The sequence below is a fragment of the Nerophis ophidion genome, linkage group LG17, assembly GCF_033978795.1.
Source record: "Nerophis ophidion isolate RoL-2023_Sa linkage group LG17, RoL_Noph_v1.0, whole genome shotgun sequence".
Taxonomy (NCBI): Eukaryota; Metazoa; Chordata; class Actinopteri; order Syngnathiformes; family Syngnathidae; genus Nerophis; species Nerophis ophidion.
In genome coordinates, this window is record NC_084627.1 from 10558622 (window position 1) to 10582660 (window position 24039).

The window sequence follows — 24039 nt, forward strand, 5'->3', positions numbered from 1 at the left end:
GGCCCCTCCCACCTCCAAAGATATGCACCTGGGGATAGGCTCCTCCCACCTTTAAAACATGCACCTGGGGATAGGCCCCTCCCACCTCCAAAGACATGCATCTGGGGGTAGGCTCCTCCCACCTCCAAAGACATGCACCTGGGGATAGGCTCCTCCCACCTCCAAAGACATGCACCTGGGGATAGGCTTCTCCCACCTCCAAAGACATGCACCTGGGGATAGGCTCCTCCCACCTCCAAAGACATGCACCTGGGGATAGGCTCCTCCCACTTCCAAAGACATGCACCTGGGGATAGGCCCCTCCCACCTCCAAAGACATGCACCTGGGGATAGGCTCCTCCCACCTCCAAAGACATGCATCTGGGGATAGGCTCCTCCCACCTCCAAAGACATGCATCTGGGGATAGGCTCCTCCCACCTCCAAAGACATGCACCTGGGGATAGGCTCCTCCCACCTCCAAAGACATGCATCTGGGGATAGGCTCCTCCCACCTCCAAAGACATGCACCTGGGGATAGGCCCCTCCCACCTCCAAAGACATGCACCTGGGGATAGGCCCCTCCCACCTCCAAAGACATGCACCTGGGGATAGGTTGATTGGCAACAATAAATGTTCCCTAGTGTGTGAATGTGAGTGTGAATGTTGTCTATCTGTGTTGGTCCTGCGATGAGGTGGGGACTTGTCCAGGGTGTACAATGCCTTCCGCCCGAATGCAGCGGAGATAGGCGCCAGCGACCCCAAAAGGGACAAGCGGTAGAAAATGGAAGGATGATTGTTGATTTACATTTTGATTCAAAGTTCAACATTATTTTGTTTAAACAAATTGAACAGAAGGAAGGTAGACGTAAATATGAGTTTATTGTTGGAATCCGAGGAAGGTTGTAGAGTAAATAAGATGGTGGAAGAAGAGCAGAAACTCATGAAGAAGAAGATGTCATCAGCTTGACCAAGTATGGAAACAGAACAAGTCCAAATCCTAACAGAATATGTGAAGTGCCGAACAGGAAGTGGACCCAAGCTAACAGGATGTTCCTAAACAGTTCAATGAGACGGTGGTGGTTCTTATCTTGGGTCTAGTGAGGGAGTTCATGTGGGACCAGTTTGTAGTGGGCACCACAGGACGGACAGCGCTGGGCCTCGCCCTCGTGGAGCCAGAACCACACCACCGCCGTGTTGTCTTCCTCGCCTGCGCACAGCAGAAGAAGAAGTGATGCGTTCTGCTCCGTGGAACTTTGCTGATGCTGCGACGTTCACTTACACACACATCCCACGATCCTCTTGTTGGTGATGGAGGGAACCAAGTGAGGATCCACTTTGGAGCCGGCGTAGTCCTTGGGCCTCATCATGCTGTAAGGGTCCTGCAAGACAACACCATGCTCCTCAATAACAATGCTGCTTTCTGAGGAAAAAACTATGTAAACAGGAAGTAGATTACAACAGTACTAATAAAGTACCACTGTGCTAATGAAATAAAAAAGGTACTATACTGCTCTGGTAAAATACCGGTACTTTTTTATTTTCCTGGATATTATATTGCGCCGTGTGATATGAGCCCGGGAACACGTACGTCAACACGCAACGGAAACAGTGTGGAGATAAAAGAGGGAAAATGTACATATTATTGTTAAAACTAACAACAAAGATGAAGCTATAAATATTACAAATAGTGTTTTAAAGGCCTACTGAAACTAGCGACCACGCAGTCTGATAGTTTATATATCAATGATGAAATATTAACATTGCAACACATGCCAATACGGCCTTTTTAGTTTACTAAATTGCAATTTTAAATTTAGCGCAAAGTATCCTGTTGAAAACGTCGCGGTATGATGACGCGTGCGTTTGATGCCACCGGTTGTAGCGGACATTTTTTTCCAGCCCGATCCAAGCTATAAGTAGTCAGAAAGATGTAGGTGGGAAGCGGTGTATTGCAGCTGCCTTTAGCGACACAAACACAGCCGGTGTTTCCTTGTTTACATTCCGGAAGGTGAAGCTTTACTATGGAACAGAGCGGTCAAGCTATCATGGTTCCTGACCACATGTCAACCAGCAGGTTTCGTGGAGAAAATTGTGGTAATAAGTCATGTCTACTCTTACCGTAGACATGAGCGGAGCTTGCGTCCTCCTGCAGCTGAGTGGCTTCCCTCAGAGACACTGGCGGTCAACACACCCGTGGCCACACGGGTGTGACAAGTGACATTTAAAGCAGTGTGGGTGGCACTGGGAGCAGGTGGGTAAAGTGTCTTGCCCAAGGACACAATGGCAGTGACTAGGATGGCGGAAGCGGGGATCGAACCTGGAACCATCCAGTTGCTGGCACGGCCACTCTACCAACCGAGCTATACAACCCCATAGTAAATAGTAGAATGAATTGATAACAATAAGAATATAATAGAATGAGAAATGACACAGTATGTTAGTTAAGAGCCTTTATATTCCTTTACTTACTAACAAAAAAGAAGCTGTCTATATATGTTATTTATTTGATTGCAATAATAAATGTATGTTTAATGTGTCATAAGAGTTTATAATAAAATAAAGCCAATAATGACATTTTTTTTGTGGTCCCCTCTATTTTGAAAAGTATGTAGTCCCAAAACATTGGTATCGGGACAACACGACTACATCATGTGTAACATTTTGCAACTTGACCAAGACTTACAGAGCCCTCCTTCGTGGCCTTCATGATGACCTTCTCCAGGCCGGTGGCTTGTTCTTCATCAGTAGGAATTCCTGACAGGAAGAGGAACAGCGACTGTGTCATTTCCAAGTTTAGAAGTTAAAATATTGAGTCAGTTTGTGATGAGCTAACATCATATCATTGAAAAGACGTTATTCATTAGTAAAGAAATGATTGCTTAGTCTATATTAGACACCAGAGCTGGGCAGATATTTGGACTGGAAAAAATGTGGTCAGGTTGTATGTGTGTATAAATTATATGTACACAATTAGCTGTGAAAATATGCTGTGTGCAATGTTCCCTGTAAGGCAGTGGTTCTCAAGGAAAGAAACAACTCCCATATAGTCACCCTTACACTTCTTATGGCACTTAAGGCTCGGGGTCCCCACATCTGCAGTCCCCTCCAAGGTTTCTCATTATTATCCCATTGGATTGAGTTTTTTCTTGCCCTGAATTGGGATCTGATCCGAAGATGTCATTGTGGCTTGTGCAGCCCTTTGAGACACTTGTGATTTAGGGCTATATGAGTAAACAATGATTGATTGATTGATCTAGTTGAAAATCATAGTATAGTAATGATATTTTAAGTTCCTTGTGCCATTTATATTCTTCAATCAATCAATCAATCAATGTTTACTTATATAGCCCTAAATCACTAGTGTCTCAAAGGGCTGCACAAACCACTACGACATCCTCGGTAGGCCCACATAAGGGCAAGGAAAACTCATAGTGAGGTTATCAATAGAGCCCACATATTTTGGGAATGGTGCCATTACCGAGGGCAGTAGGTCAGCAAGAGTTGTCGCTGTGGCCGTATTAATGTTGCGGCTGCTATAGCAGTTATTATTATTATTAGTTTGACGAACATGCGTCTGAACCTTGAATTTTATAAGGTAATGATCGGACAATACTTTAGTATACGGGAGTATCGTAACTTAGGAAACGGTGATACCCCTGACAAGCACTAGGTCTATCGTATTACCGTTGCGATGCGTGGGTTCATTTATTATTTGTGTGAGACCACAGCTATCAATTACAGTCTGGAGCGCTACGCACGGTGGGTTCGATGGGGTATTCATATGGATATTAAAGTCCCCCATTATGATTATATTATCGGCGTGTGTCACTAGATCAGCAACGAACTCTGAGAATTCATTGATAAAGTCCGAATAGGGCCCTGGGGGGCGGTAGATAACAGCCAGGTGTAGAGGCAGCGGTGTGACAAACCTCATAGTAAGCACCTCAAACGATTTATATTTATTATTTATGTTAGGACTAAGGTTAAAGTTTTCGTTGTATATTAGTGCGACCCCCCCACCCCTTTTAAGCGGACGGGCAATATGCGCATGTGTAAAGTTAGGAGGACATGCCTCATTTAGCGCAAAAAAGTCGTTTGGTTTAAGCCAGGTTTCGCTGAGACCGATGACGTTAAGATTGTTGTCTCTGATAATATCATTAACTAACAACATGTACATAGGGCTGGGCGATATATCGACATACTCGATATATATCGCGGGTTTGTCTCTGTGCGATATAGAAAATGAGTATATCGTGATATTGGAGTATACCTTCTCACGCAGTTGCTTTTAGCTGATGGCATTACACTCAGGGTTTCCCACACATTCATTTATTTGTGGCAGCCCGCCACGAAAGAAGTAAGGCCGACAAAAATAAATAAATAAATAAAAAATAAAAAAATAATATATATATATTTTTTTTTTCCTCGACTTTTGACTCGCTTGACCGCTCATAAAAGCAATGGGACTGTCTGTGAATGGAGCTTGTAGTTACATATTATATAAAAATGTAAATATTATATAAATATGTATATAAATATGTACATAAAGTGTTGTAATTATATTCCAACTCCGCGTTCTTCTTGGTCATCGCCGCCGCCGCTGCCACCCCAACCTTCCCCACTGCCGCCCGACCACACCACCACAAATAGATGCCTGACCTGTGGGAAACACAGACACTACAGGCTCTTCCCACTCTTTCTTGTCTCTCCTTCTCACATAGACGCAAAACAAGCGCATCTTCTTACATAAGTCACATACGCTGTGATGCTAGCGGAGTGGTAATACGAGAAAAAGAAGTTAACAAATGAAGGGAGAATTAATTCCCAAGAAAAACAGCAGGGGGTCCATGGTCTGGCGGTGGTTTGGCTTCAAGCGGGAATATGTCGAACAGACAACCGTAATTTGTCAAGTGTGGGGCAAAAGCGTTGCTACAAGATGTAGCATTACTGCTAATATGTAGCATAATTTGAAAATTGACCTGCTAGAGAATGAAGAGTGCTTACTCCACATGTCAACATCTTAGTTTGGTGCCACACCAACAAAATGCCGAAGCAACCATTTTCACATTAACACGGTATGAAAAAAAATAGTCAACAACAAAAGGAGATAACGTCTGCAGGAACCTACCACATAGCGAAGGACATACACTATTATGCAGCTCATTTTTATCTGACAGTTATTGAAATATCTTGTGTGACATCATGCACAAAAGTGCACTTTATTTGTTTTAAACTATTGTAGTTGCATTCTGTACAAAAAGTGCACTTTAATTTAATGATATGATATGTCATCTTAGTCACATCATGCACTAAAGTGCACTAATAACTTGTTTTAAAATGTCTCTGACAATCTTGGACTTTGTTTTGAAATGACATGAATGTTTGGGCCACTGCTTAATAACTGTTTAATAAATACACTTTTGGTAAATTGACTTAGTTGCGATTTCCCTCTCTGCATTAAAGTTTAAAAGTAGCATATATTAATGCAGTATGAAGAAGAATGTTTTAAAGTAGACACATAGAATCATCATACTGCTGTGATTATATGCATCAAGTGTTCATTCAAGGCTAAGGCAAAATATGGAGATGTATATGGTGTATCGTGACATGGCCTAAAGATATCGAGATACCGTATTTCCTTGAATTGCCGCCGGGCATATATATTAAGCGCCTGCCTTGAATTACTGCCGGGTCAAACTCGCTTCACAAAATAATTAGCACATGCTTAGTATTACCGCCAGGTCAAACTCGTGACGTCACGAGTGACACTTCCCCTGTCATCATTTTCAAAATGGAGGAGGCTGATTTCAATACCAGTAATTTTAAATCGCATAAAGGGAAGAAGATTAAGAGCTATTCAGTAGGATTTTTAAAAAAGGGTTAAAAGTCCCTCTCCCCCACCATATTAAATAAAATAAAAATGTTGTAAATATATCACTGTGGGTCTTAGAGGGTTAAGGTCCAAGCCAGGGGTGCCCACACTTTTTCTGCAGGCGAGCTACTTTTCAATTGACCAACTCGAGGGGATCTACCTCATTTATATATATCATTTATATTTATTTATTTACGAAAGAGACCTTTTTGTAAACAAGTTAAATGTGTTTAATGATAATACAAGCATGTGTAACACATATAGATGTCTTTCTTTCACAAAGACAAGAATATAAGTTGGTGTATTACCTGATTCTGATGACTTGCATTGATTGGAATCAGACAGTAATGATGATAACGCCCACATTTTCAAATGGAGGAGAAAAAAAGTTGTCCTTTCTGTTCAATACCACATGAAAGTGGTTGGTTTTTGGCATCTAATTCATCCAGCTTCCATACACTTTACAAGAAAAACATTGGCGGCAAATTCCGTAGCTTGCTTGATTGACATTCACGGCACCCGAGGGTCTTGTGAGATGACGCTGGCTGCTGCCAGTTCATTATTATGAAAAAATGACAGAGGAAGGCGAGAAACACTTTTTATTTCAACAGACTTTCGCGCCGTCCCTTCCGTCAAAACTCTAAAGGCCGACTGCACATTTCCTATCTTCACAATAAAAGCCCTGCTTCATGCTGCCTGCGCTAACAAAATAAGAGTCTCTGAAAGCTGGCGTGCACAAGTGATGTGCACGCCAGCTTTCTGAGGGATCGCTTGTGCACGCCAGTTTTCCGAGACTCTGTATTTTGTTAGCGCAGGCAGCATGAAGCAGGGCTTGTATTGTGAAGATAGGAAATGTGCAGTCGGCCTTTAGAGTTTTGACGGAAGGTACGGCGCGAGAGTCTGTTGAAATAAAAAGTGTTTCTCGCCTTCCTCTCAGTCATTTTTAATAATAATGATCTTGCAGCAGCCAGCGTCATCTCACAAGACCCTCTGGTACCGTGAATGTCATTTAAGTGACGTCTTGGTGAAGATTGATGATCACTCATTTTTAGGTCTATTTTTTTTAAAAGCCTGGCTGGAGATCGACTGAAACACCCCCCGCGGTCGACTGGTAGCTCGCGATCGACGTAATGGGCACCCCTGGTCCAAGCTATTGAATACCGGTATACTAAAAAGAACAGTAAGCAGCTATGTTTTATTAATATATCTGTGGGGCCGACAGTCCGACAGACAGGCAGGGCACGCTGGAGTTCCCAAAGAGTGAATAGAGCAAGAGAATACCAGTCACTTCCTGCTACCGGCATACAACTACAGCTGATTGGACTGTGGCAGTCACGTGACTAGGAAGCGCGCAAAGAGTAAATACAAAGGCAAGAGCCTAATAGTCTCCACAAATGGATGTATGTATTTGACACATGCGTCACATAATAGTAAGACCATAACAACGTTTTTTTTAATTAAATGTGCTTTTCATGATGGTATCCTTACATCACACTCAAATTTTTACTGCATTCCTTTGGTAAGTGCCGGAGTGAGAAGAGGTTTTAAGATAATTAGCGCATGCTTACTTTTACCGCATGCCTTTTGGTAAGCGCAGGAGTGAGAAGAGGTTTTAAATTAATTAGCGCCCCGGCGGCAAGTCAAGGAAATACGGTATTAAAAAAAGGCATATCGCCCAGCTGTGCTTGTACATATTCAACTTATGCCATGAACACATAGAACGTGCTTTTTAAAAGATTCCAAATATGCGACAGAGTGAATCAAAGTGACACTTTGAAGCGTGATGTGGCGAAATTTTACTTTTCATCCCCACATCACCGCATGTATTGTTACACATGCTCTACTCTTTTCTCTCCCTATTAGAAAGAAGTAGTTTTCCAACGCAGGAAGTAAACAAAATATCAACAAGTATGTTTTGCTTTTTGTCTACTTTTTCAGAAAGTGTGCTAAAGTGTTATTTAAAGGCCTACTGAAAGCCACTACTAGCGACCACGCAGTCTGATAGTTTATATATCAATGATAAAATCTTAACACTGCAACACATGCCAATACGGCCGGTTTAGTTAACTAACTTGCAATTTAAAATTTCCCGCGAAGTTTCCTGTTGAAAACGTCGCGGAATGATAACGCGCATGACGCGTGCGTTTGACGTCACTGGTTGTAGCGGACATGTTCTTCCAGCCCAATCCAAGCTAGAAGTAGTCTGCTTTAATCGCATAATTACACAGTATTCTGGACATCTGTGTTGTTGAATCTTTTGCAATTTGTTCAATTAATAAAGGAGAAGTCAAAGAAGAAAGACGTAGGTGGGAAGCGGTGTATTGCGGCCGCCTTTAACAACACAAACACAGCCGGTGTTTATTTGTTTACTTTCCCCAAGGTGAAGCTTTACTATGGAACAGACCAGTCAAGCGCACATGGTTCCCGACCACATGTCAACTAGCAGGTTTCGGTGAGAAAATGGTGGTAATAAGTCGGCTCTTACTGTAAACATGAGCGGAGCTTGCGTCCTCATGCAGCTGCGGACTCTCTTACCTCCTCCCACCGAAGGCACTGGCGGTCACCACACCCCTTTGACTTTCAGATACCATATAATCTCACCAAAACACTAGTAACACAATAAGCAGATAAGGGATTTTCCAGAATTATCCTAGTAAATGTGTCTAATCACATCTGAATCGCTCCCACTGCCCACGTCTATTTTTTTCCTTCTAGTCATTCACTCTCACTATCCTCATCCACGAATCTTTCATCCTCGCTCAAATTAATGGGGAAATCGTCGCTTTTTCGGTCCAAATCGCTCTCACTGCTGGTGGCCATGATTGTAAACAATGTTCAGATGTGAGGAGCTCCACAACCCGTGACGTCACGCGCACATCGTCTGCTACTTCCGGTACAGGCAAGGCTTTTTAATTAGCGACCAAAAGTTGCGAACTTTATCGTGGATGTTCTCTACTAAATCCTTTCAGCAAAAATATGGCAATATCGCAAAATGACACATAGAATGGACCTGCTATCCCCGTTTAAATAAGAACATCTCATTTCAGTAGGCCTTTAATGTTACGTCGTTCAGCATATTCCAAATGAAAATAAAATACGAGGTGCAAACACACTACATGTAGGTACGAAGCGTCGAATATTATCGATTAGTCAGGGCATTATTAATAGTCCTTCGTCCTTGCGTCAGGCAAACTTTCTGGTACTTTCTTTTTTTTTTTAGCTTTTTTGTTTGGGTTCTGTGGTTCGGGGCTCACCTCCAGCCGCCATGTTGCGGCACATTGACGGGACAGCAGCGGCCCGGCGGCTCACGGCGGCCCTGAAGCCTGAGCGGAGGAGTAACCTTGCAGCCATCTTGTTTCTTTTTCTTCTTCTTCTCGCCTCGCCAGTCGCCGGGAAGTGACGTCATGCAAAAAAATCTCTGCGCTTACTGATGACGCCAGAACAAATATTTGGTGGATTTATTTCCTTTTCTATTTTAGTTACTTTGAATTTACTACCCGCTGGTGCTGTTTTTGTACTATTTTTGTACTTACTTTGAATATAATTTCTCAACTGTTTGTAAATGTTGAAATGTATAAATAAAGGTTTATAAAATAAAAAATAAAAATTCATTTTTTTGTTACCATTATGTATGTAATATACATTCAAATATGTTTATTAAAAATATCTATACTATTCAAATATGCCCATAAAAACATATTCAATAATTACAAGGCTATCACTGCCGTCCAAGTAGCAACATTAAATATTCTAAAATAAATATAAATATAAATGATGAAATGGACTTAAAAACTTTCTCTTCCTTGTTATTGTTTTTATTTTTGCTATGGATATGTTAATATTATTTCTGGTGATGGAAAAAAATATTCACAATCCATCCATCCATTTTCTACAGCTTGTCCCGTTCGGGGTCGCTGGAGCCTATGTCAGCTACATTCGGGCGGAAGGCAGGATACGCCCTGGAAAAGTCGCCACCTAATCGCAGAATATTCACAATAATAATGACAATATTATTATTACTGTTAATATAATTGTATATGTATTGTTTCTGCTATTGTAATAAATTGTAATTTCAATCACTACAATTGGTCAAATTAATGTTAATTATATATATATTTTTTAAATAAGTATTTTATTCGTATGTCTTCCCATTTGCTTTGTAAATTTCTTTCCTAAGTATTGTAAATCCGAGAGTGGTTTAATTTATTCTTTTATTAGAATGTTTACCTTAGGTGTGACTTTTATAAATAAAATGTTTCCAGGGAGAGGAATACAAAATCGTGACATGAAGGTAATTGCATTTATGTAGCGCTTTTCTCTAGTGACTCAAAGCACTTTACATAGTGCCTTACAAAACTTATGAATTAAATTACAAAACCCAAAACCAGTGAAGTTGGCAGATTGTGTAAATGGTAAATAAAAAGAGAATACAATGATTTGCAAACCCTTTTCAACTTATATTCAATTGAATAGACTGCAAAGACAAGATACTTAACATTCAAACTGGAAAACTTTGTTATCTTTTGCACATATTAGCTCATTTGGAATTTGATGCCTGCAACATGTTTCCAAAAAGCTGGCACAAGTGGCACAAAAGACTGAGAAAGTTGAGGAATGCTCATCAAACACTTATTTGGAACACCCTACAGGGGAGCCGGCTAATTGGGAACAGGCGGGTGCCATGATTGGGTATAAAAGCAGCTTCCATGAAATGCTCAGTCATTCACAAACAACGACGGAGCGAAATGTCACCACTTTGTCAACAAATGAGTGAACAAATTGTCCAAACAGTTTAAGAACCACATTTCTCAACCAGCTGTTGCAAGGAATTTAGGGATTTCATCAAAAGGTTCACGACACGGAAGAGATGAGATTACAGACCTTCGCTCCGTCAGGCGGTACTGCATCAAAAACTGACATCAGTGTGAAAAGGATATCACCACATGGGCTCAGGAACACTTCAGAAAACCACTGTCAGTAACTGCAGTTTATCTGTAAGCACAAGTTAAAACTCTACTATGCAAAGCGAAAGCCATTTATCAACAACACCCAGAAACGCTGCTGGCTTCGCTGGGCCCGAGCTCATCCAAGCCAGCATGTGTGATGGTATGGGGGCGTATTAGTGCCCAAGGCATGGGTAACTTACACATCTGTGAAGGCACCATTAAGGCTAAAAGGTACAGACAGGTTTTGGAGCGACATATGTTGCCATCCAAGCAACGTTCTCATGGACGCCCCTGCTTATGTCAGCAGGCGTGTCTTCGTAGTAAAAGACTGCGGGTACTGGACTGGCCTGCCTGTAGTCCAGACTTGTCTCCCTTTGAAAATGTGTGGCGTAATAAGAAGCCGAAAATACCACAACTTAAGCTGTACATCAAGCAAGAATGGGAAAGAATTACACCTGAAAAGCTTCAAAAATTTGAATCCTCAGTTCCCAAACGTGTTGTTTAAAGGAAAGGCCGTGTAACACAGTGGTAAAAATGGCCCTGTGACAACTTTTTTGCAATGTGTTGCTGCCATTAAATTCTAAGTTAATGATTATTTGCACACAAAAAAAAAAGTTTATCAGTGTGAACACGAATTATCTCCTCTTTGCAGTTTATTCAATAGAATATAAGTTGAAAAGGATTTGCAAATCATTGTATTCTCTTTTTATTTACCATTTACACAACGTGACAACTTCACTGCTTTTGGGATTTTTACAACATTTCCAGTTCACGGCAAATCATTTGCTCCACTAGGTGAAGACTCATCATTTTTCCATGATTTCTAATCTTTTATTTCCATGAACATTATCAATCAATCAATCAATGTTTACTTATATAGCCCTAAATCACTAGTGTCTCAAAGGGCTGCACAAACCACTACGACATCCTCGGTAGGCCCACATAAGGGCAAGGAAAACTCACACCCAGTGGGACGTCGGTGACAATGATGACTATGAGAACCTTGGAGAGGAGGAAAGCAATGGATGTCGAGCGGGTCTAACATGATACTGTGAAAGCTCAATCCACAATGGATCCAACACAGTCGCGAGAGTCCAGTCCAAAGCGGATCCAACACAGCAGCGAGAGTCCCGTCCACAGGAAACCATCCCAAGCGGAGGCGGATCAGCAGCGCAGAGATGTCCCCAGCCGATACACAGGCGAGCAGTACATGGCCACCGGATCGGACCGGACCCCCTCCACAAGGGAGAGTGGGACATAGGAGGAAAAGAAAACAAACGGCAGATCAACTGGTCTAAAAAGGGAGTCTATTTAAAGGCTAGAGTATACAAATGAGTTTTAAGGTGAGACTTAAATGCTTCTACTGAGGTGGCATCTCGAACTGTTACCGGGAGGGCATTCCAGAGTACTGGAGCCCACTTCTTCTCATCAACACTCACTTTCCTCCCACCCATCGTAAACCAATTGATAACACAATCAAGTCATAAGAAGAAGTACACACCGACATTTATTTAGAGCAACGTTACAACAGTTCCACATAATTGGCGGGAAACATGCCGTAATTGCCGTCGGGTCCGTGACCTCGCCACCAGCCTTCATCCACCATCTCAATCCCCTTGATGATGTCACCCGGGTCAAAGGTGATCTCTGTGTCGTCAGCTGAGGAAGAAATGACCATGAACTGTATTTATTTTTAATCACAGATTCTCCACTTTGTGTGTGTGTGAAGTGAAGTGAATTGTATTTATATAGCGCTTTTCTCTAGTGACTCAAAGCGCTTTACATAGTGACACCCAATATCTAAGTTACATTTAAAGCAGTGTGGGTGGCACTGGGAGCAGGTGGGTAAAGTGTCTTGCCCAAGGACACAGCGGCAGTGACTAGGATGGCGGAAGCGGGAATCGAACCTGCAACCCTCAAGTTGCTGGCACGGCCGCTCTACCAACCGAGCTATACCGCCCCAGTGTGTGTGTGTGTGTGTGTGTGTGTGTTTGTGTGTGTGTGTGTGTGAAGTGAAGTGAATTGTATTTATATAGCGCTTTTCTCTAGTGACTCAAAGCGCTTTACATAGTGAAACCCAATATCTAAGTTACATTTAAAGCAGTGTGGGTGGCACTGGGAGCAGGTGGGTAAAGTGTCTTGCCCAAGGACACAACGGCAGTGACTAGGATGGCGGAAGCGGGAATCGAACCTGCAACCCTCAAGTTGCTGGCACGGCCGCTCTACCAACCGAGCTATACCGCCCTCGTGTGTGTGTGTGTGTAAAGTGAAGTGAATTGTATTTATATAGCGCTTTTCTCTAGTGACTCAAAGCGCTTTACACAGTGAAACCCAATATCTAAGTTACATTTAAAGCAGTGTGGGTGGCACTTGGAGCAGGTGGGTAAAGTGTCTTGCCCAAGGACACAACGGCAGTGACTAGGATGGCGGAAGCGGGAATCGAACCTGCAACCCTCAAGTTGCTGGCACGGCCGCTCTACCAACCGAGCTCTGTTTACACCAGGGGTCACCAACCTTTTTGAAAGCAAGAGCTACTTCTTGGGTACTGATTAATGCGAAGGGCTACCAGTTTGATACACACTTAAAAAAATTACCAGAAATAGCCAATTTGATCATTTTACCTTTAACTCTGTGTTATTATTAGAAATTAATGATATTTATCTATGTGGAAACACTGATCATCTTAATGATTTCTCACAATAAATATATATAGAAACAGATAAATATCAATATGCAACACTTTATTTGTATATTTTCTCTAAGTGCACATTTTTCAAATGATCACTTCAAAGACAGTCTTGTGAAATCACAATAGGCCGTTTTAACTAATTAGCCACTAACATTTTTTTAACGAATCATGAATTACTTTGCACCATGTTCTGTCGTACATTTTTTTCCCTTTTACGGAAGGTTTTTTGTAGAGAATAAATTTTGAAAAAAAAACCTTAATTGAACGGTTTAAAAGAGGAAAAAACACAAAAAAAATGAAAATTAAATTTTGAAACATAGTTTATCTTCAATTTCGACGCTTTAAAATTTAAAATTCGACCGAAAAAAAAGAAGAGAAAAACTAGCTAATCGAATCTTTTTGGAAAAAAAAATATGGAACATCATTAGTCATTTTTCCTGATTAAGATTAATTTTAGAATTTTGATGACATGTTTTAAATAGGTTAAAATCCAATCTGCACTTTGTTAGAATATATAACAAATTGGAACAAGCTATATTTCTAACAAAGAAAAATCATTATTTCTTCTAGATTTTCCAGAACCAAAATTTTAAAATAAATTCAAAAGACTTTGAAACAAGATTTAAATTTGATTCTACAGATTTTGTAGATTTGCCAGAATATTTTTTTTGAATTTTAATCATAAAAAATTTGAAGAAATATTTTCCAAATATTTTTCGTCGAAAAAACAGAAGCTAAAATGCAGAATTAAATTAAAAAATATTTATTATTCTTTACAATAAAATAAAAAAATACTTGACCATTGATTTAAATTGTCAGGAAAAAAGAGGAAGGAATTTAAAAGGTATAAGTGTTTAAAAATCCTAAAATAATTTTTAAGGTTGTATGTTTTTCTCTAAAATTGTCTTTCTGAAAGTTATAAGAAGCAAAGTAAAAAAAATAAATGAATTTATTCAAACAAGTGAATACCAAGTCTTTAAAATATTTTCTTGGATTTTCAAACTGAGTTTTGTCTCTCAGAATTAAAAATGTCGAGCAAAGCGAAACCAGCTTGCTAGTAAATGAATACAATTTAAAAAATAGAGGCAGCACACTGGTAAGTGCTGCTATTTGAGGTATTTTTAGAACAGGCCAGCGGGCGACTCATCTGGTCCTTACGGGCGACCTGCTGCCCGCGGGCACTGCATTGGTGACCCTGGTTTTTTAAACAGTCACCTATGGAGGACTTCTGACGGCATGGGGACCAAAAAAAAACCCAAAAACCTTTTTAAATGGTAGTCAGATCCATTCTGAAGATACCTAAATGATTATTAAGCTTCCATCCATCTTCTTCCGCTTATCCAAGGTCAGGTCGCGGGGGCAGCAGCCTAAGCAGGGAAGCCCAGACTTCCCTCTCCCCAGCCACTTCGTCCAGCTCTTCCCGGGGGATCCCGAGGCGTTCCCAGGACAGCCGGGAGACATAGTCTTCCAAACGTGTCCTGGGTCTTCCCCGTCGGACGTGCCTGAAACACCTCCCTAGGGAGGCGTTCGGGTGGCATCCTGACCAGATGCCCGAACCACCTCATCTGGCTCCTCTCCATGTGGAGGAGCAGCGGCTTTACTTTGAGCCATAAAACATGTTTACTGGCTTGTTTGAGTGTGAGACGTTTGCACAGCAGCTCCCTCATCGGGTTGTAGCTGGTACTGCACTCGCTGCTCTGCTCACACTTCTTCCGTGTATAGTTCATCACTTCCACTTGGTCCCCATAACAAACGTGGTTTGTTGTTTTGTTGTGTTTATTTTTTTTTGGTCCTCAGTAGTTACATACAAATTTGCATGAATTATGCAAAATTATTTAAATTTGGCCCCCATGAACCATATTAACACTTCATCAATCCAGACATTTAAAGACGTGTATGAGCTAACCAGGCAGTGGACACTTTACCTCATTTTTTTTTATATCTCCACAACCTGTAGAATGGGTGGTCCCCACAAGATCAAAAACTCAGTCCCCGTTACAAATGATAACCCATGTGTGTGTGTGTGTGTGTGTGTGTGTGTGTGTACGCACCAGCCTGGTAGTCGTAGATGGCCCTGGCACACATGTTTTGACCTCCATCGTCAAAATCAACCTAAAAGCAAAAATATCCCTAAATGAAACTTGCCAAACACCAAAATTGACAAACGTTGGACTCAAGGAAATGTGGGGTCATGCTAGCAGTCCCGTGATTAAGTGTTAACATCGACTAGATCAGGGGTGCCCACACTTTTCCTGCAGGCGAGCTACTTTTCAATTGACCAACTCGAGGGGATCTACCTCATTTATATATATCATTTATATTTATTTATTTATGAAAGAGACATTTTTGTAAACAAGTTAAATGTGTTTAATGATAATACAAGCATGTGTAACACATATAGATGTCTTTCTTTCACGAAGACAAGAATATAAGTTGGTGTATTACCTGATTCTGATGACTTGCATTGATTGGAATCAGACAGTAATGATGAGAACGCCCACATTTTCAAATGGAGGAGGAAAAAAGTTGTCCTTTCTGTACAATACCACATGAAAGTGGTTGGTTTTTGGCATCTAATTCATCCAGCTTCCATACACTTTACAAGAAAAACATTGGCGGCAAATTCCGTAGCTTGCTTGATTGACATTCACGGCACCCGAGGGTCTTGTGAGATGACGCTGGCTGCTGCCAGTTCATTATTATGAAAAAATGACAGAGAGGAAGGCGAGAAACACTTTTTATTTCAACAGACTTTCACGTCGTCAAAACTCTAAAGGCCGACTGCACCTTTCCTATCTTCACAATAAAAGCCCTGCTTCATGCTCCCTGCGCTAACAAAATAAGAGTCTCAGAAAGCTGGCGTGCACAAGTGATGTGCACGCCAGCTTTCTGAGGGATCGCTTGTGCACGCCAGTTTTCCGAGACTCTGTATTTAGTTAGCGCAGGCAGCATGAAGCAGGGCTTTTATTGTGAAGATAGGAAATGTGCAGTCGGCCTTTAGAGTTTTGACGGAAGGTACGGCGCGAGAGTCTGTTGAAATAAAAAGTGTCTCTCGCCTTCCTCTCGGTCATATTTTCATAATAATGATCTTGCAGCAGCCAGCGTCATCTCACAAGACCCTCCGGTACCGTGAATGTCATTTAAGTGACGTCTTGGTGAAGATTGATGACCACTCATTTTTAGGTCTATTTTTTTTTTAAAAGCCTGGCTGGAGATGGACTGACACACCCCCCGCGGTCGACTGGTAGCTCGCGATCGACGTAATAGGCACCCCTGGACTAGATGGTAAATGGGTTATACTTGTATAGCGCTTTTCTACCTTCAAGATACTCAAAGCGCTTTGACTCTATTTCCAGTCATGATCCGTAGCCCGGATCATGTTTTGGTATTTTCTGCTGGTTTTTGGGGGGAGTGCGCGACCTCCTCCTCACCCGCCAAAGATGCGGCGGTGTGGTGGACTTCCTCCGCTCTGTCGGCAGCGATCTGCAGAACCCGCGTGAGGACCTTCGCAGCTGCTGGTTAACACTAAGTATGTTTTCTTTTGCTTACTTTTTCAGAAAGTGTGCAAAAGGTGTTATTTAATGTTACGTTGTTCAAAATATTCCAAATAAAATATGAGGTCCAAACGCACTACACAATAACCCTAGCCCAGGGGTGTCCAAACTTTTTCCACTTAAGGCCGCAGACTGAAAAATCAAAGCAAAGCGGGGGCCATTTTGGCATTTTTATTTATTTTAAAAACCAATACAATATATGTTTTAACCAGGCCTCCACTCAGGCTTGATCCAAATAATATAAAAAATGTGTCATAATTCAGTATTTATTTGTTTTATTATTATTCATTATTCATATTTATGAGTTCAAATGTGTTAACATTTTCAGACATTGTGTTTTTAAAAACAATGGAAATGATGTTTCGAGTAAAGAACAACTTGTATTCTCAGGCTATTTCATTTAAGAGGAGAAAACTATAATTTACGGGGGATATCGATTTTTGAAATAGGTCAAGCGAGAACAAATATAAATTAAATTACATATCTAAAATAAAAGGTGGCGACTTGTCCAGAGTGTACCCCGCCTTCCGCCCGATTGTAGCTGAGATAGGCGCCAGCGGCCCCCGCGTCCCCAAAAAGGGAATAAGCGGTAGAAAATGGATGGATGGATGGATCTAAAATAAAACAGTTTTCTAAACTGGACTTTCAATCGAACCAGGAGGTAATAAAGGAAGATCTGCATCGAGACAGAGAGACTTTTAAACTGAAGAAAGATAAGGAAGACTTCTATAAACAAGATATCGATACTTTTGATCAGAAGGAGCTGCCCATGGACTTCATTTATAAGTAAAGGTAAGACCATAAGAAAGTTTTTTCTATTAAATAATAAATAAATAAATGGGTTGTACTTGTATAGCGCTTTTCTACCTTCAAGGTACTCAAAGCGCTTTGACACTACTTCCACATTTACCCATTCACACACACATTCACACACTGATGGAGGGAGCTGCCATGCGAGGCGCCAACCAGCACCCATCAGGAGCAAGGGTGAAGTGTCTTGCTCAAATGTGCTTTTCATGATGGTATCCTTACGTCACACTCAAATGTTTAAGTGCAGGCCTAAATTTATCGCATGCCTTTGGTAAGTGCCGGAGTGAGAAGAGGTTTTAAAATAATTAGCGCATGCTTACCTTTACCGCATGCCTTTGGTAAACGCCGGAGTGAGAAGATGTTTTAAATTATTTAGCGCCCCAGCGGCAATTCAAGGAAATACGGTATTCTTTAAACTGTTTTGTAACAAAGACGATGGATGTTTACGACCCCCCCTCCCTTGGAAACAGCTGTTGCCATGTAATCAGGGAAAGTCCAAATAAAAGAGGAGGCGTACAATCTTTCGTCAGAGCGTGGTAAGACACTGTAGAAGAGTACAGGTGTACACGCTCTCCTCATTGAGCCAAATTTCATTTTGTCTCTGTTTAATTCCTTGCTTCTTGTCTTGTTTAATAGATGTCATCAGTGTTTGAAGCTGACACTGAGCCCCAATGGCTGCTGGGTAACCGCACTGACTCACCGTGCCGGTGTCCTGGATGATGTCATCAAAGACGTGGTGCTCGCCGACATGCCGCGGCACCTGGTACGTGTTGTCTTCTGCGTGTAGAGGAAACATCCTGTCAGCAGGGGGCGCCGCCAGCGTCTTTTCGAGAGTGCCGGCGAACGCTGAGCCCGGAGCGGCTTTGTAGAGGTCGTTGTCGGACTCGTCCGACCAATCGTCGTCCTCGGCCGCGTCTGGGTGGGACAAGCGAGGCAAACGTGATGATCCGCGTGCCGACCGCGGCTACGCCAATGAGTAGCGTGCAGGCAACAAACGCACCTGCGTCGGGGACGGCGGGTGGCGCCGTATAGGAGAAGCCGCCGCGATACATGTCGGGCGAGTTCCTGGCAGGAGGAGACGAAGAGGGCAGAGTCCAAGACGAGGTGGGCGGAGTCCAAGGGCTTTGGATTTCCAGGGCCTTCTGGAAGGGCGTAGTCTCCGCCCGCGGGCTGGTGGGAACCTCAAAGGGTTTTTGGGAAGGCGGAGACTGAGGCCGCGCGATGGACGGACTCTCGAAGGGCGTCTGGGACAAAAACGGGCTTTTCAGCTTCCCTGCGAGGAGGCAAAGTGATCACGTGACTGTGTGTGAGGTCACATGACCTTTGACCCCGGTACACACCTGCTGTCGGGGCCGAGGGAGAGCGCCCGTAGTTGAGGTCCAAACTCTGCTCCCGCTGCTTGAAGACGTCTCGAGGGTTGAAGGAGCGCTGAGAGATCAAAGCCTTCGCCTCCTGAGTCCCAGGTCACATGACCCCAAAGTTCAATTAGCGCCCTGGTCACCTGGGGAAGAAACCTCCTGAGCACTCACGTTAGCGGCGTGCATCGAGACGGCCATGTCGCCTCCTGCCCTCGTCTTCTCTTTCTCCAGATGAGTCTACGGCACAAAGTACTTCATTAAAAGTACTTCACATAAAAGTATTTACTGGAAAAGTAGTTCATATAAAATAATTTCATATAAAAGTAGTTCATGTGAAAGAAGTTCATGTAAAAGTACTTCATAGAAAACTACTTCATGTAAAAGTAGTTAATGTAAAAGTACTTTATGTAAAAGTAGTACATGTAAAAGTAGTTCATGTAAAAGTAGTTCATATTAAAGTAATTCATGTAAAAGTAGTTCATGAAAAAGTAGTTCATATAAAATAATTTCATGCATAATTAGTTCATGTCAAAGTATTTAATGTAAAAGTAGTTCATGTAAAAGTACTTCATGGAAGAGTACTTTATATAAAAGTACTTCAAATTAAAGTAGTTCATGTAAAAGTAGTTCATGTGAAAGTAGTTCATGTAAAATAACTTCATAGAAGAGTAATTCATATAAAAGTACTTCATATAAAACTACATCATGTAAAAGTAGTTAATGTCAAAGTAGTTCATGTAAAAGTAGTACATGTAAAAGTACTTAATGTAAGAGTACTTCATGGAAGAGTACTTTATGTAAAAGTACTTCAAATTAAAGTAGTTCATGTAAAAGTAGTACATGTAAAAGTAGTTCATGGAAAAGTACTTCGTATTAAAGTACTTCATGGAAAAGTAGTTCATATAAAATAATTTCATATAAAATTAGTTCATGTCAAAGTACTTCATGTAAAAGTACTTCATGGAAGAGTACTTTATATAAAAGTACTTCAAATTAAAGTAGTTCATGTAAAAGTAGTTAATGTCAAAGTAGTTCATGGAAAAGTAGTATATGTAAAAGTAGTTCATGGAAAACTACTTCGTATTAAAGTACTTCATGGAAAAGTAGTTCATATAAAATAATTTCATATAAAATTAGTTCATGTCAAAGTATTTAATGTAAAAGTAGTTCATGTAAAAGTAGTTCATGTAAAAGTACTTCATAAAAGAGTACTTCATATGAAAGTACTTCAAATTAAAGTAGTTCACGTAAAAGTAGTCAATGTAAAAGTACTTTATGTAAAAGTAGTACATGTAAAAGTAGTTCATGGAAAAGTACTTCGTATTAAAGTATTTCATGGAAAAGTAGTTCATATAAAATAATTTCATATAAAATTAGTTCATGTCAAAGTATTTAATGTAAAAGTAGTTCATGTAAAAGTAGTTCATGTAAAAGTAGTTCATGTAAAAGTAGTTCATGTAAAAGTAGTTCATGTAAAAGTACTTCATGGAAGAGTACTTCATATAAAAGTACTTCAAATTAAAGTAGTTCATGTAAAAGTAGTTCATGTGAAAGTAGTTCATGTAAAAGTACTTCATAGAAGAGTACTTCATATAAAAGTACTTCAAATTAAAGTAGTTCATGCAAAAGTACTTTGTAGAAGAGTACTTCATATAAAACTACTTCATGTAAAAGTAGTCAATGTAAAAGTATTTTATGTAAAAGTAGTACATGTAAAAGTAGTTCATGGAAAAGTACTTCATATAAAACTACTTTATGTAAAAGTAGTTAATGTAAAAGTTCTTTATGTAAAAGTAGTACATGTAAAAGTAGTTAATGGAAAAGTACTTCATATTAAAGTAGTACATGTAAAAATAGTTTATGGAAAAGTACTTCATATTAAAGTAGTTCATGTAAAAGTAGTTCATATAAAAGTACTTCATATTAAAGTAGTACATGTAAAAATAGTTTATGGAAAATTACTTCATATTAAAATAGTTAATGTAAAAGTAGTTCATATAAAAGTACTTCATATTAAAGTAGTTCATGTAAAAGCAGTTCATGTAATAGTACTTCATATGAAAGTAATTCCAATAAAACTACTTCATATAAAACTACTTAATGTAAAAGTAGTTCATGTAAAAGTAGTTCATGGAAAAGTACTTCATGTAAAAGTACTTCATGTAAAAGTACTTCATGGAAAAGTACTTCATGTAAAAGTACTTCATGTAAAAGTAGTTCATGGAAAGGTAGTTCATGGAAAAGTACTTCATATCGAAGTAGTTCATGTAAATGTACTTCATGTAAAAGTACTTAACGTAAAAGTAGTTCATGGAAAAGTGCTTCATATAAAAGTACTTCATATAAAAGTAGTCAATGTAAAAGTACTTCATGTAAAAGTAGTTAATGGAAAAGTACTTCATGGAAAAGTACTTCATGTAAAATTAATTAATATAAATGTAGTTACTGTAAAAGTAGTTCATGTAAAAGTATTTCATAGAAACATTTTTCATTATAAAAAAAAAATCATATAAAACTAGTTAATGTAAAAGCAGTCCATATAAAAGTAATGCATATCAAATTACTTCATGTAAAAGTAATTTGTGTAATAGTAGTTCATGTAAAAGTATTTCATATAAAAGAAGTTAATGCACAACTACTTCATGCAAAAATTATTTTACATATAATGACTTCATGTAAAAGTAGTTCATATGAAATTTCTTAAAGTAAAAGTACTTCAAATAAAAGTATTGCATATAAAAGCACATTTGGTAAAAGTAGTTAACACAAAAGTACTTAATGATAAAGTACTTCAAATAAAAATATTTCATATAAAAGTACATTAAGTCAAATTAGTTATTACAAAAGTACTTCATGTAAAAGTAGTTGATACAAAATGACGTCATATAAAAGTATTTCCTGTAAGTATTTCAGGTAAAAGTATTTCCAATGAAAGTACTTCATGTATTTGGAAAGCGAGTACTTGCTCACCCGCCGCAGCTGTTCTTTCTCTCTTTCTTCTTCTTCTCTTTGCTTCTCCAGTTTTCTGATGTTTTAAAATACATGTAAGACATATTATCACAGCGTTATATTACATCGTGTTATTTAGACTCCAATGCAGTACTTGTGTCAGTACACTTCAACAAGTATACTGTGTACACTTCAACAAGTATACTGTGTACACTTCAACAAGTATACTGTGTACACTGCCAAAGTCTACACACCCGTTACCTGCTTCTTCTTCTCTCCCTTTTTAACGGTGGATTGCGCCCACTCAACTTAGCCCCCTCCTTTAGAATTTGATGCCAGCAACACGTGACAAAGAAGTTGGGAAAGGTGGCAATAAATACTGATAAAGTTGAGGAATGCTCATCAAACACTTATTTGGAACATCCCACAGGTGCGCAGGCTTATTGGGAACAGGTGGGTGCCATAAAAGCAGCTTCCATGAAATGCGAAGTAATTCACAAACAAGGATGGGGCGAGGGTCACCACTTTGTAAGCAAATTGTCGAACAGTTTTAGAACAACATTTCTCAACAAGCTATTGCAAGGAATTTAGGGATTTTACCATTGACGGTCCATAAAATCATCAAAAGGTTCAGAGAATCTGGAGAAATCACTGCACGTAAGCGACGATATTACGGACTTTTGATCCCTCAGGCGGTACTGCATCAAAAACCGACATCGGTGTGTAAAGGATATCACCACATGGGCTCAGGAACACTTCATAAAACCACTGTCGGTAATGACAGTTGGTCGCTACATCCGTAAGTGCAAGTTAAAACTCTACTTTGCAAAGCGAAAGCCATTTATCAACAACACCCAAGAACGCCCCTGGTTTCGCTGGGCCCGAGCTCCTCTAAGATGGACTGATGCAAAGTGGAAAAGTGTTCTGTGGTCTGACGAGTCCATCCATCCATCCATTTTCTACCGCTTATTCCCTTTTGGGGTCGCTGGCGCCTATCTCAGCTACAATCGGGTGGAAGGCGGGGTACACCCTGGACAAGTCGCCACCTCATCGCAGGGCCAACACAGATAGACAGACAACATTCACACTCACATTCACACACTAGGGCCAATTTAGTGTTGCCAACCAACCTATCCCCAGGTGCATGTCTTTGGAAGTGGGAGGAAGCCGGAGTACCCGGAGGGAACCCACGCATTCACGGGGAGAACATGCAAACTCCACACAGGAAGATCCCGAGCCTGGATTTGAACCCAGGACTGCAGGAACTTTGTATTGTGAGGCAGACGCCCTAACCCCTCTGCCACCGTGAAGCCCCCTGACGAGTCCACATTCCAAATTATATTTGGAAACTGTGGACGTGGTGTCATCCGCAACAAAGAAGAAAATAACTATCCGGAATGTTATAGGCACAAAGTTCAAAAGCCAGCATCTGTGATGGTATGGGGGTGTATTAGTGCCCAAGGCATGGGTAACTTACACATCTGTGAAGGCACCATTAATGCTGAATGGTCCATACAGCTTTTGGAGCAACATATGTTGTCATCCAAGCAATGTTATCATGGACGCCCCTGCTTATTTCAGCAAAACAATGCCAAGCCACGTGTTACAACAGCGTGGCTTCGTAGTAAAAGAGTGCGGGTACTTTCCTGGCCCGCCTGCAGTCTAGATCTGTCTCCCATGGAAAATGTGTGGCGCATTATGAAGCGTAAAATACGACAACGGAGACTGGTGAACGACTGAAGCTCTACATAAAACAAGAATGGTAAATAATTCCACTTTCAAAGCTTCAACAATTAGTGTCCTCAGTTCCCAAACGTTTATTGAGTGTTGTTAAAAAAAAAAGCGATGTATCACAGTGGTGAACATGCCCTTTCCCAACTA

At 40.5% G+C, this 24039-nt stretch overlaps 2 protein-coding genes across 3 annotated transcripts in view; both read right to left on the reverse strand.

Moving 5' to 3' along the window:
* Positions 1-840: 840 nt before the first annotated feature.
* Positions 841-9265, reverse strand: LOC133536033 (cytochrome c oxidase subunit 5B, mitochondrial). Its single transcript, XM_061876208.1, has 4 exons — positions 9107-9265; positions 2664-2734; positions 1260-1359; positions 841-1187 (listed from the first exon to the last, which is right to left on the reverse strand). Exons 1-4 carry the CDS (start codon positions 9201-9203, stop codon positions 1075-1077), a joined length of 381 nt encoding a protein of 126 aa, XP_061732192.1. The 5' UTR covers positions 9204-9265; the 3' UTR covers positions 841-1074.
* A 3014-nt stretch (positions 9266-12279) lies between these two features.
* Positions 12280-24039, reverse strand: part of dbnla (drebrin-like a) — a 29105-nt gene continuing 17345 nt past the window's right edge. For both annotated transcript variants that reach the window (XM_061876209.1, XM_061876210.1), the window contains 7 exons: positions 22180-22234; positions 19381-19446; positions 19192-19303; positions 18852-19124; positions 18552-18766; positions 15539-15599; positions 12280-12457 (listed from right to left, as the gene is read on the reverse strand). In XM_061876209.1, coding sequence (XP_061732193.1) covers positions 12321-12457; positions 15539-15599; positions 18552-18766; positions 18852-19124; positions 19192-19303; positions 19381-19446; positions 22180-22234 — 919 coding nt within the window. In that variant the 3' untranslated portion in view covers positions 12280-12320. The remainder of the gene's footprint in view (positions 12458-15538; positions 15600-18551; positions 18767-18851; positions 19125-19191; positions 19304-19380; positions 19447-22179; positions 22235-24039) is intronic.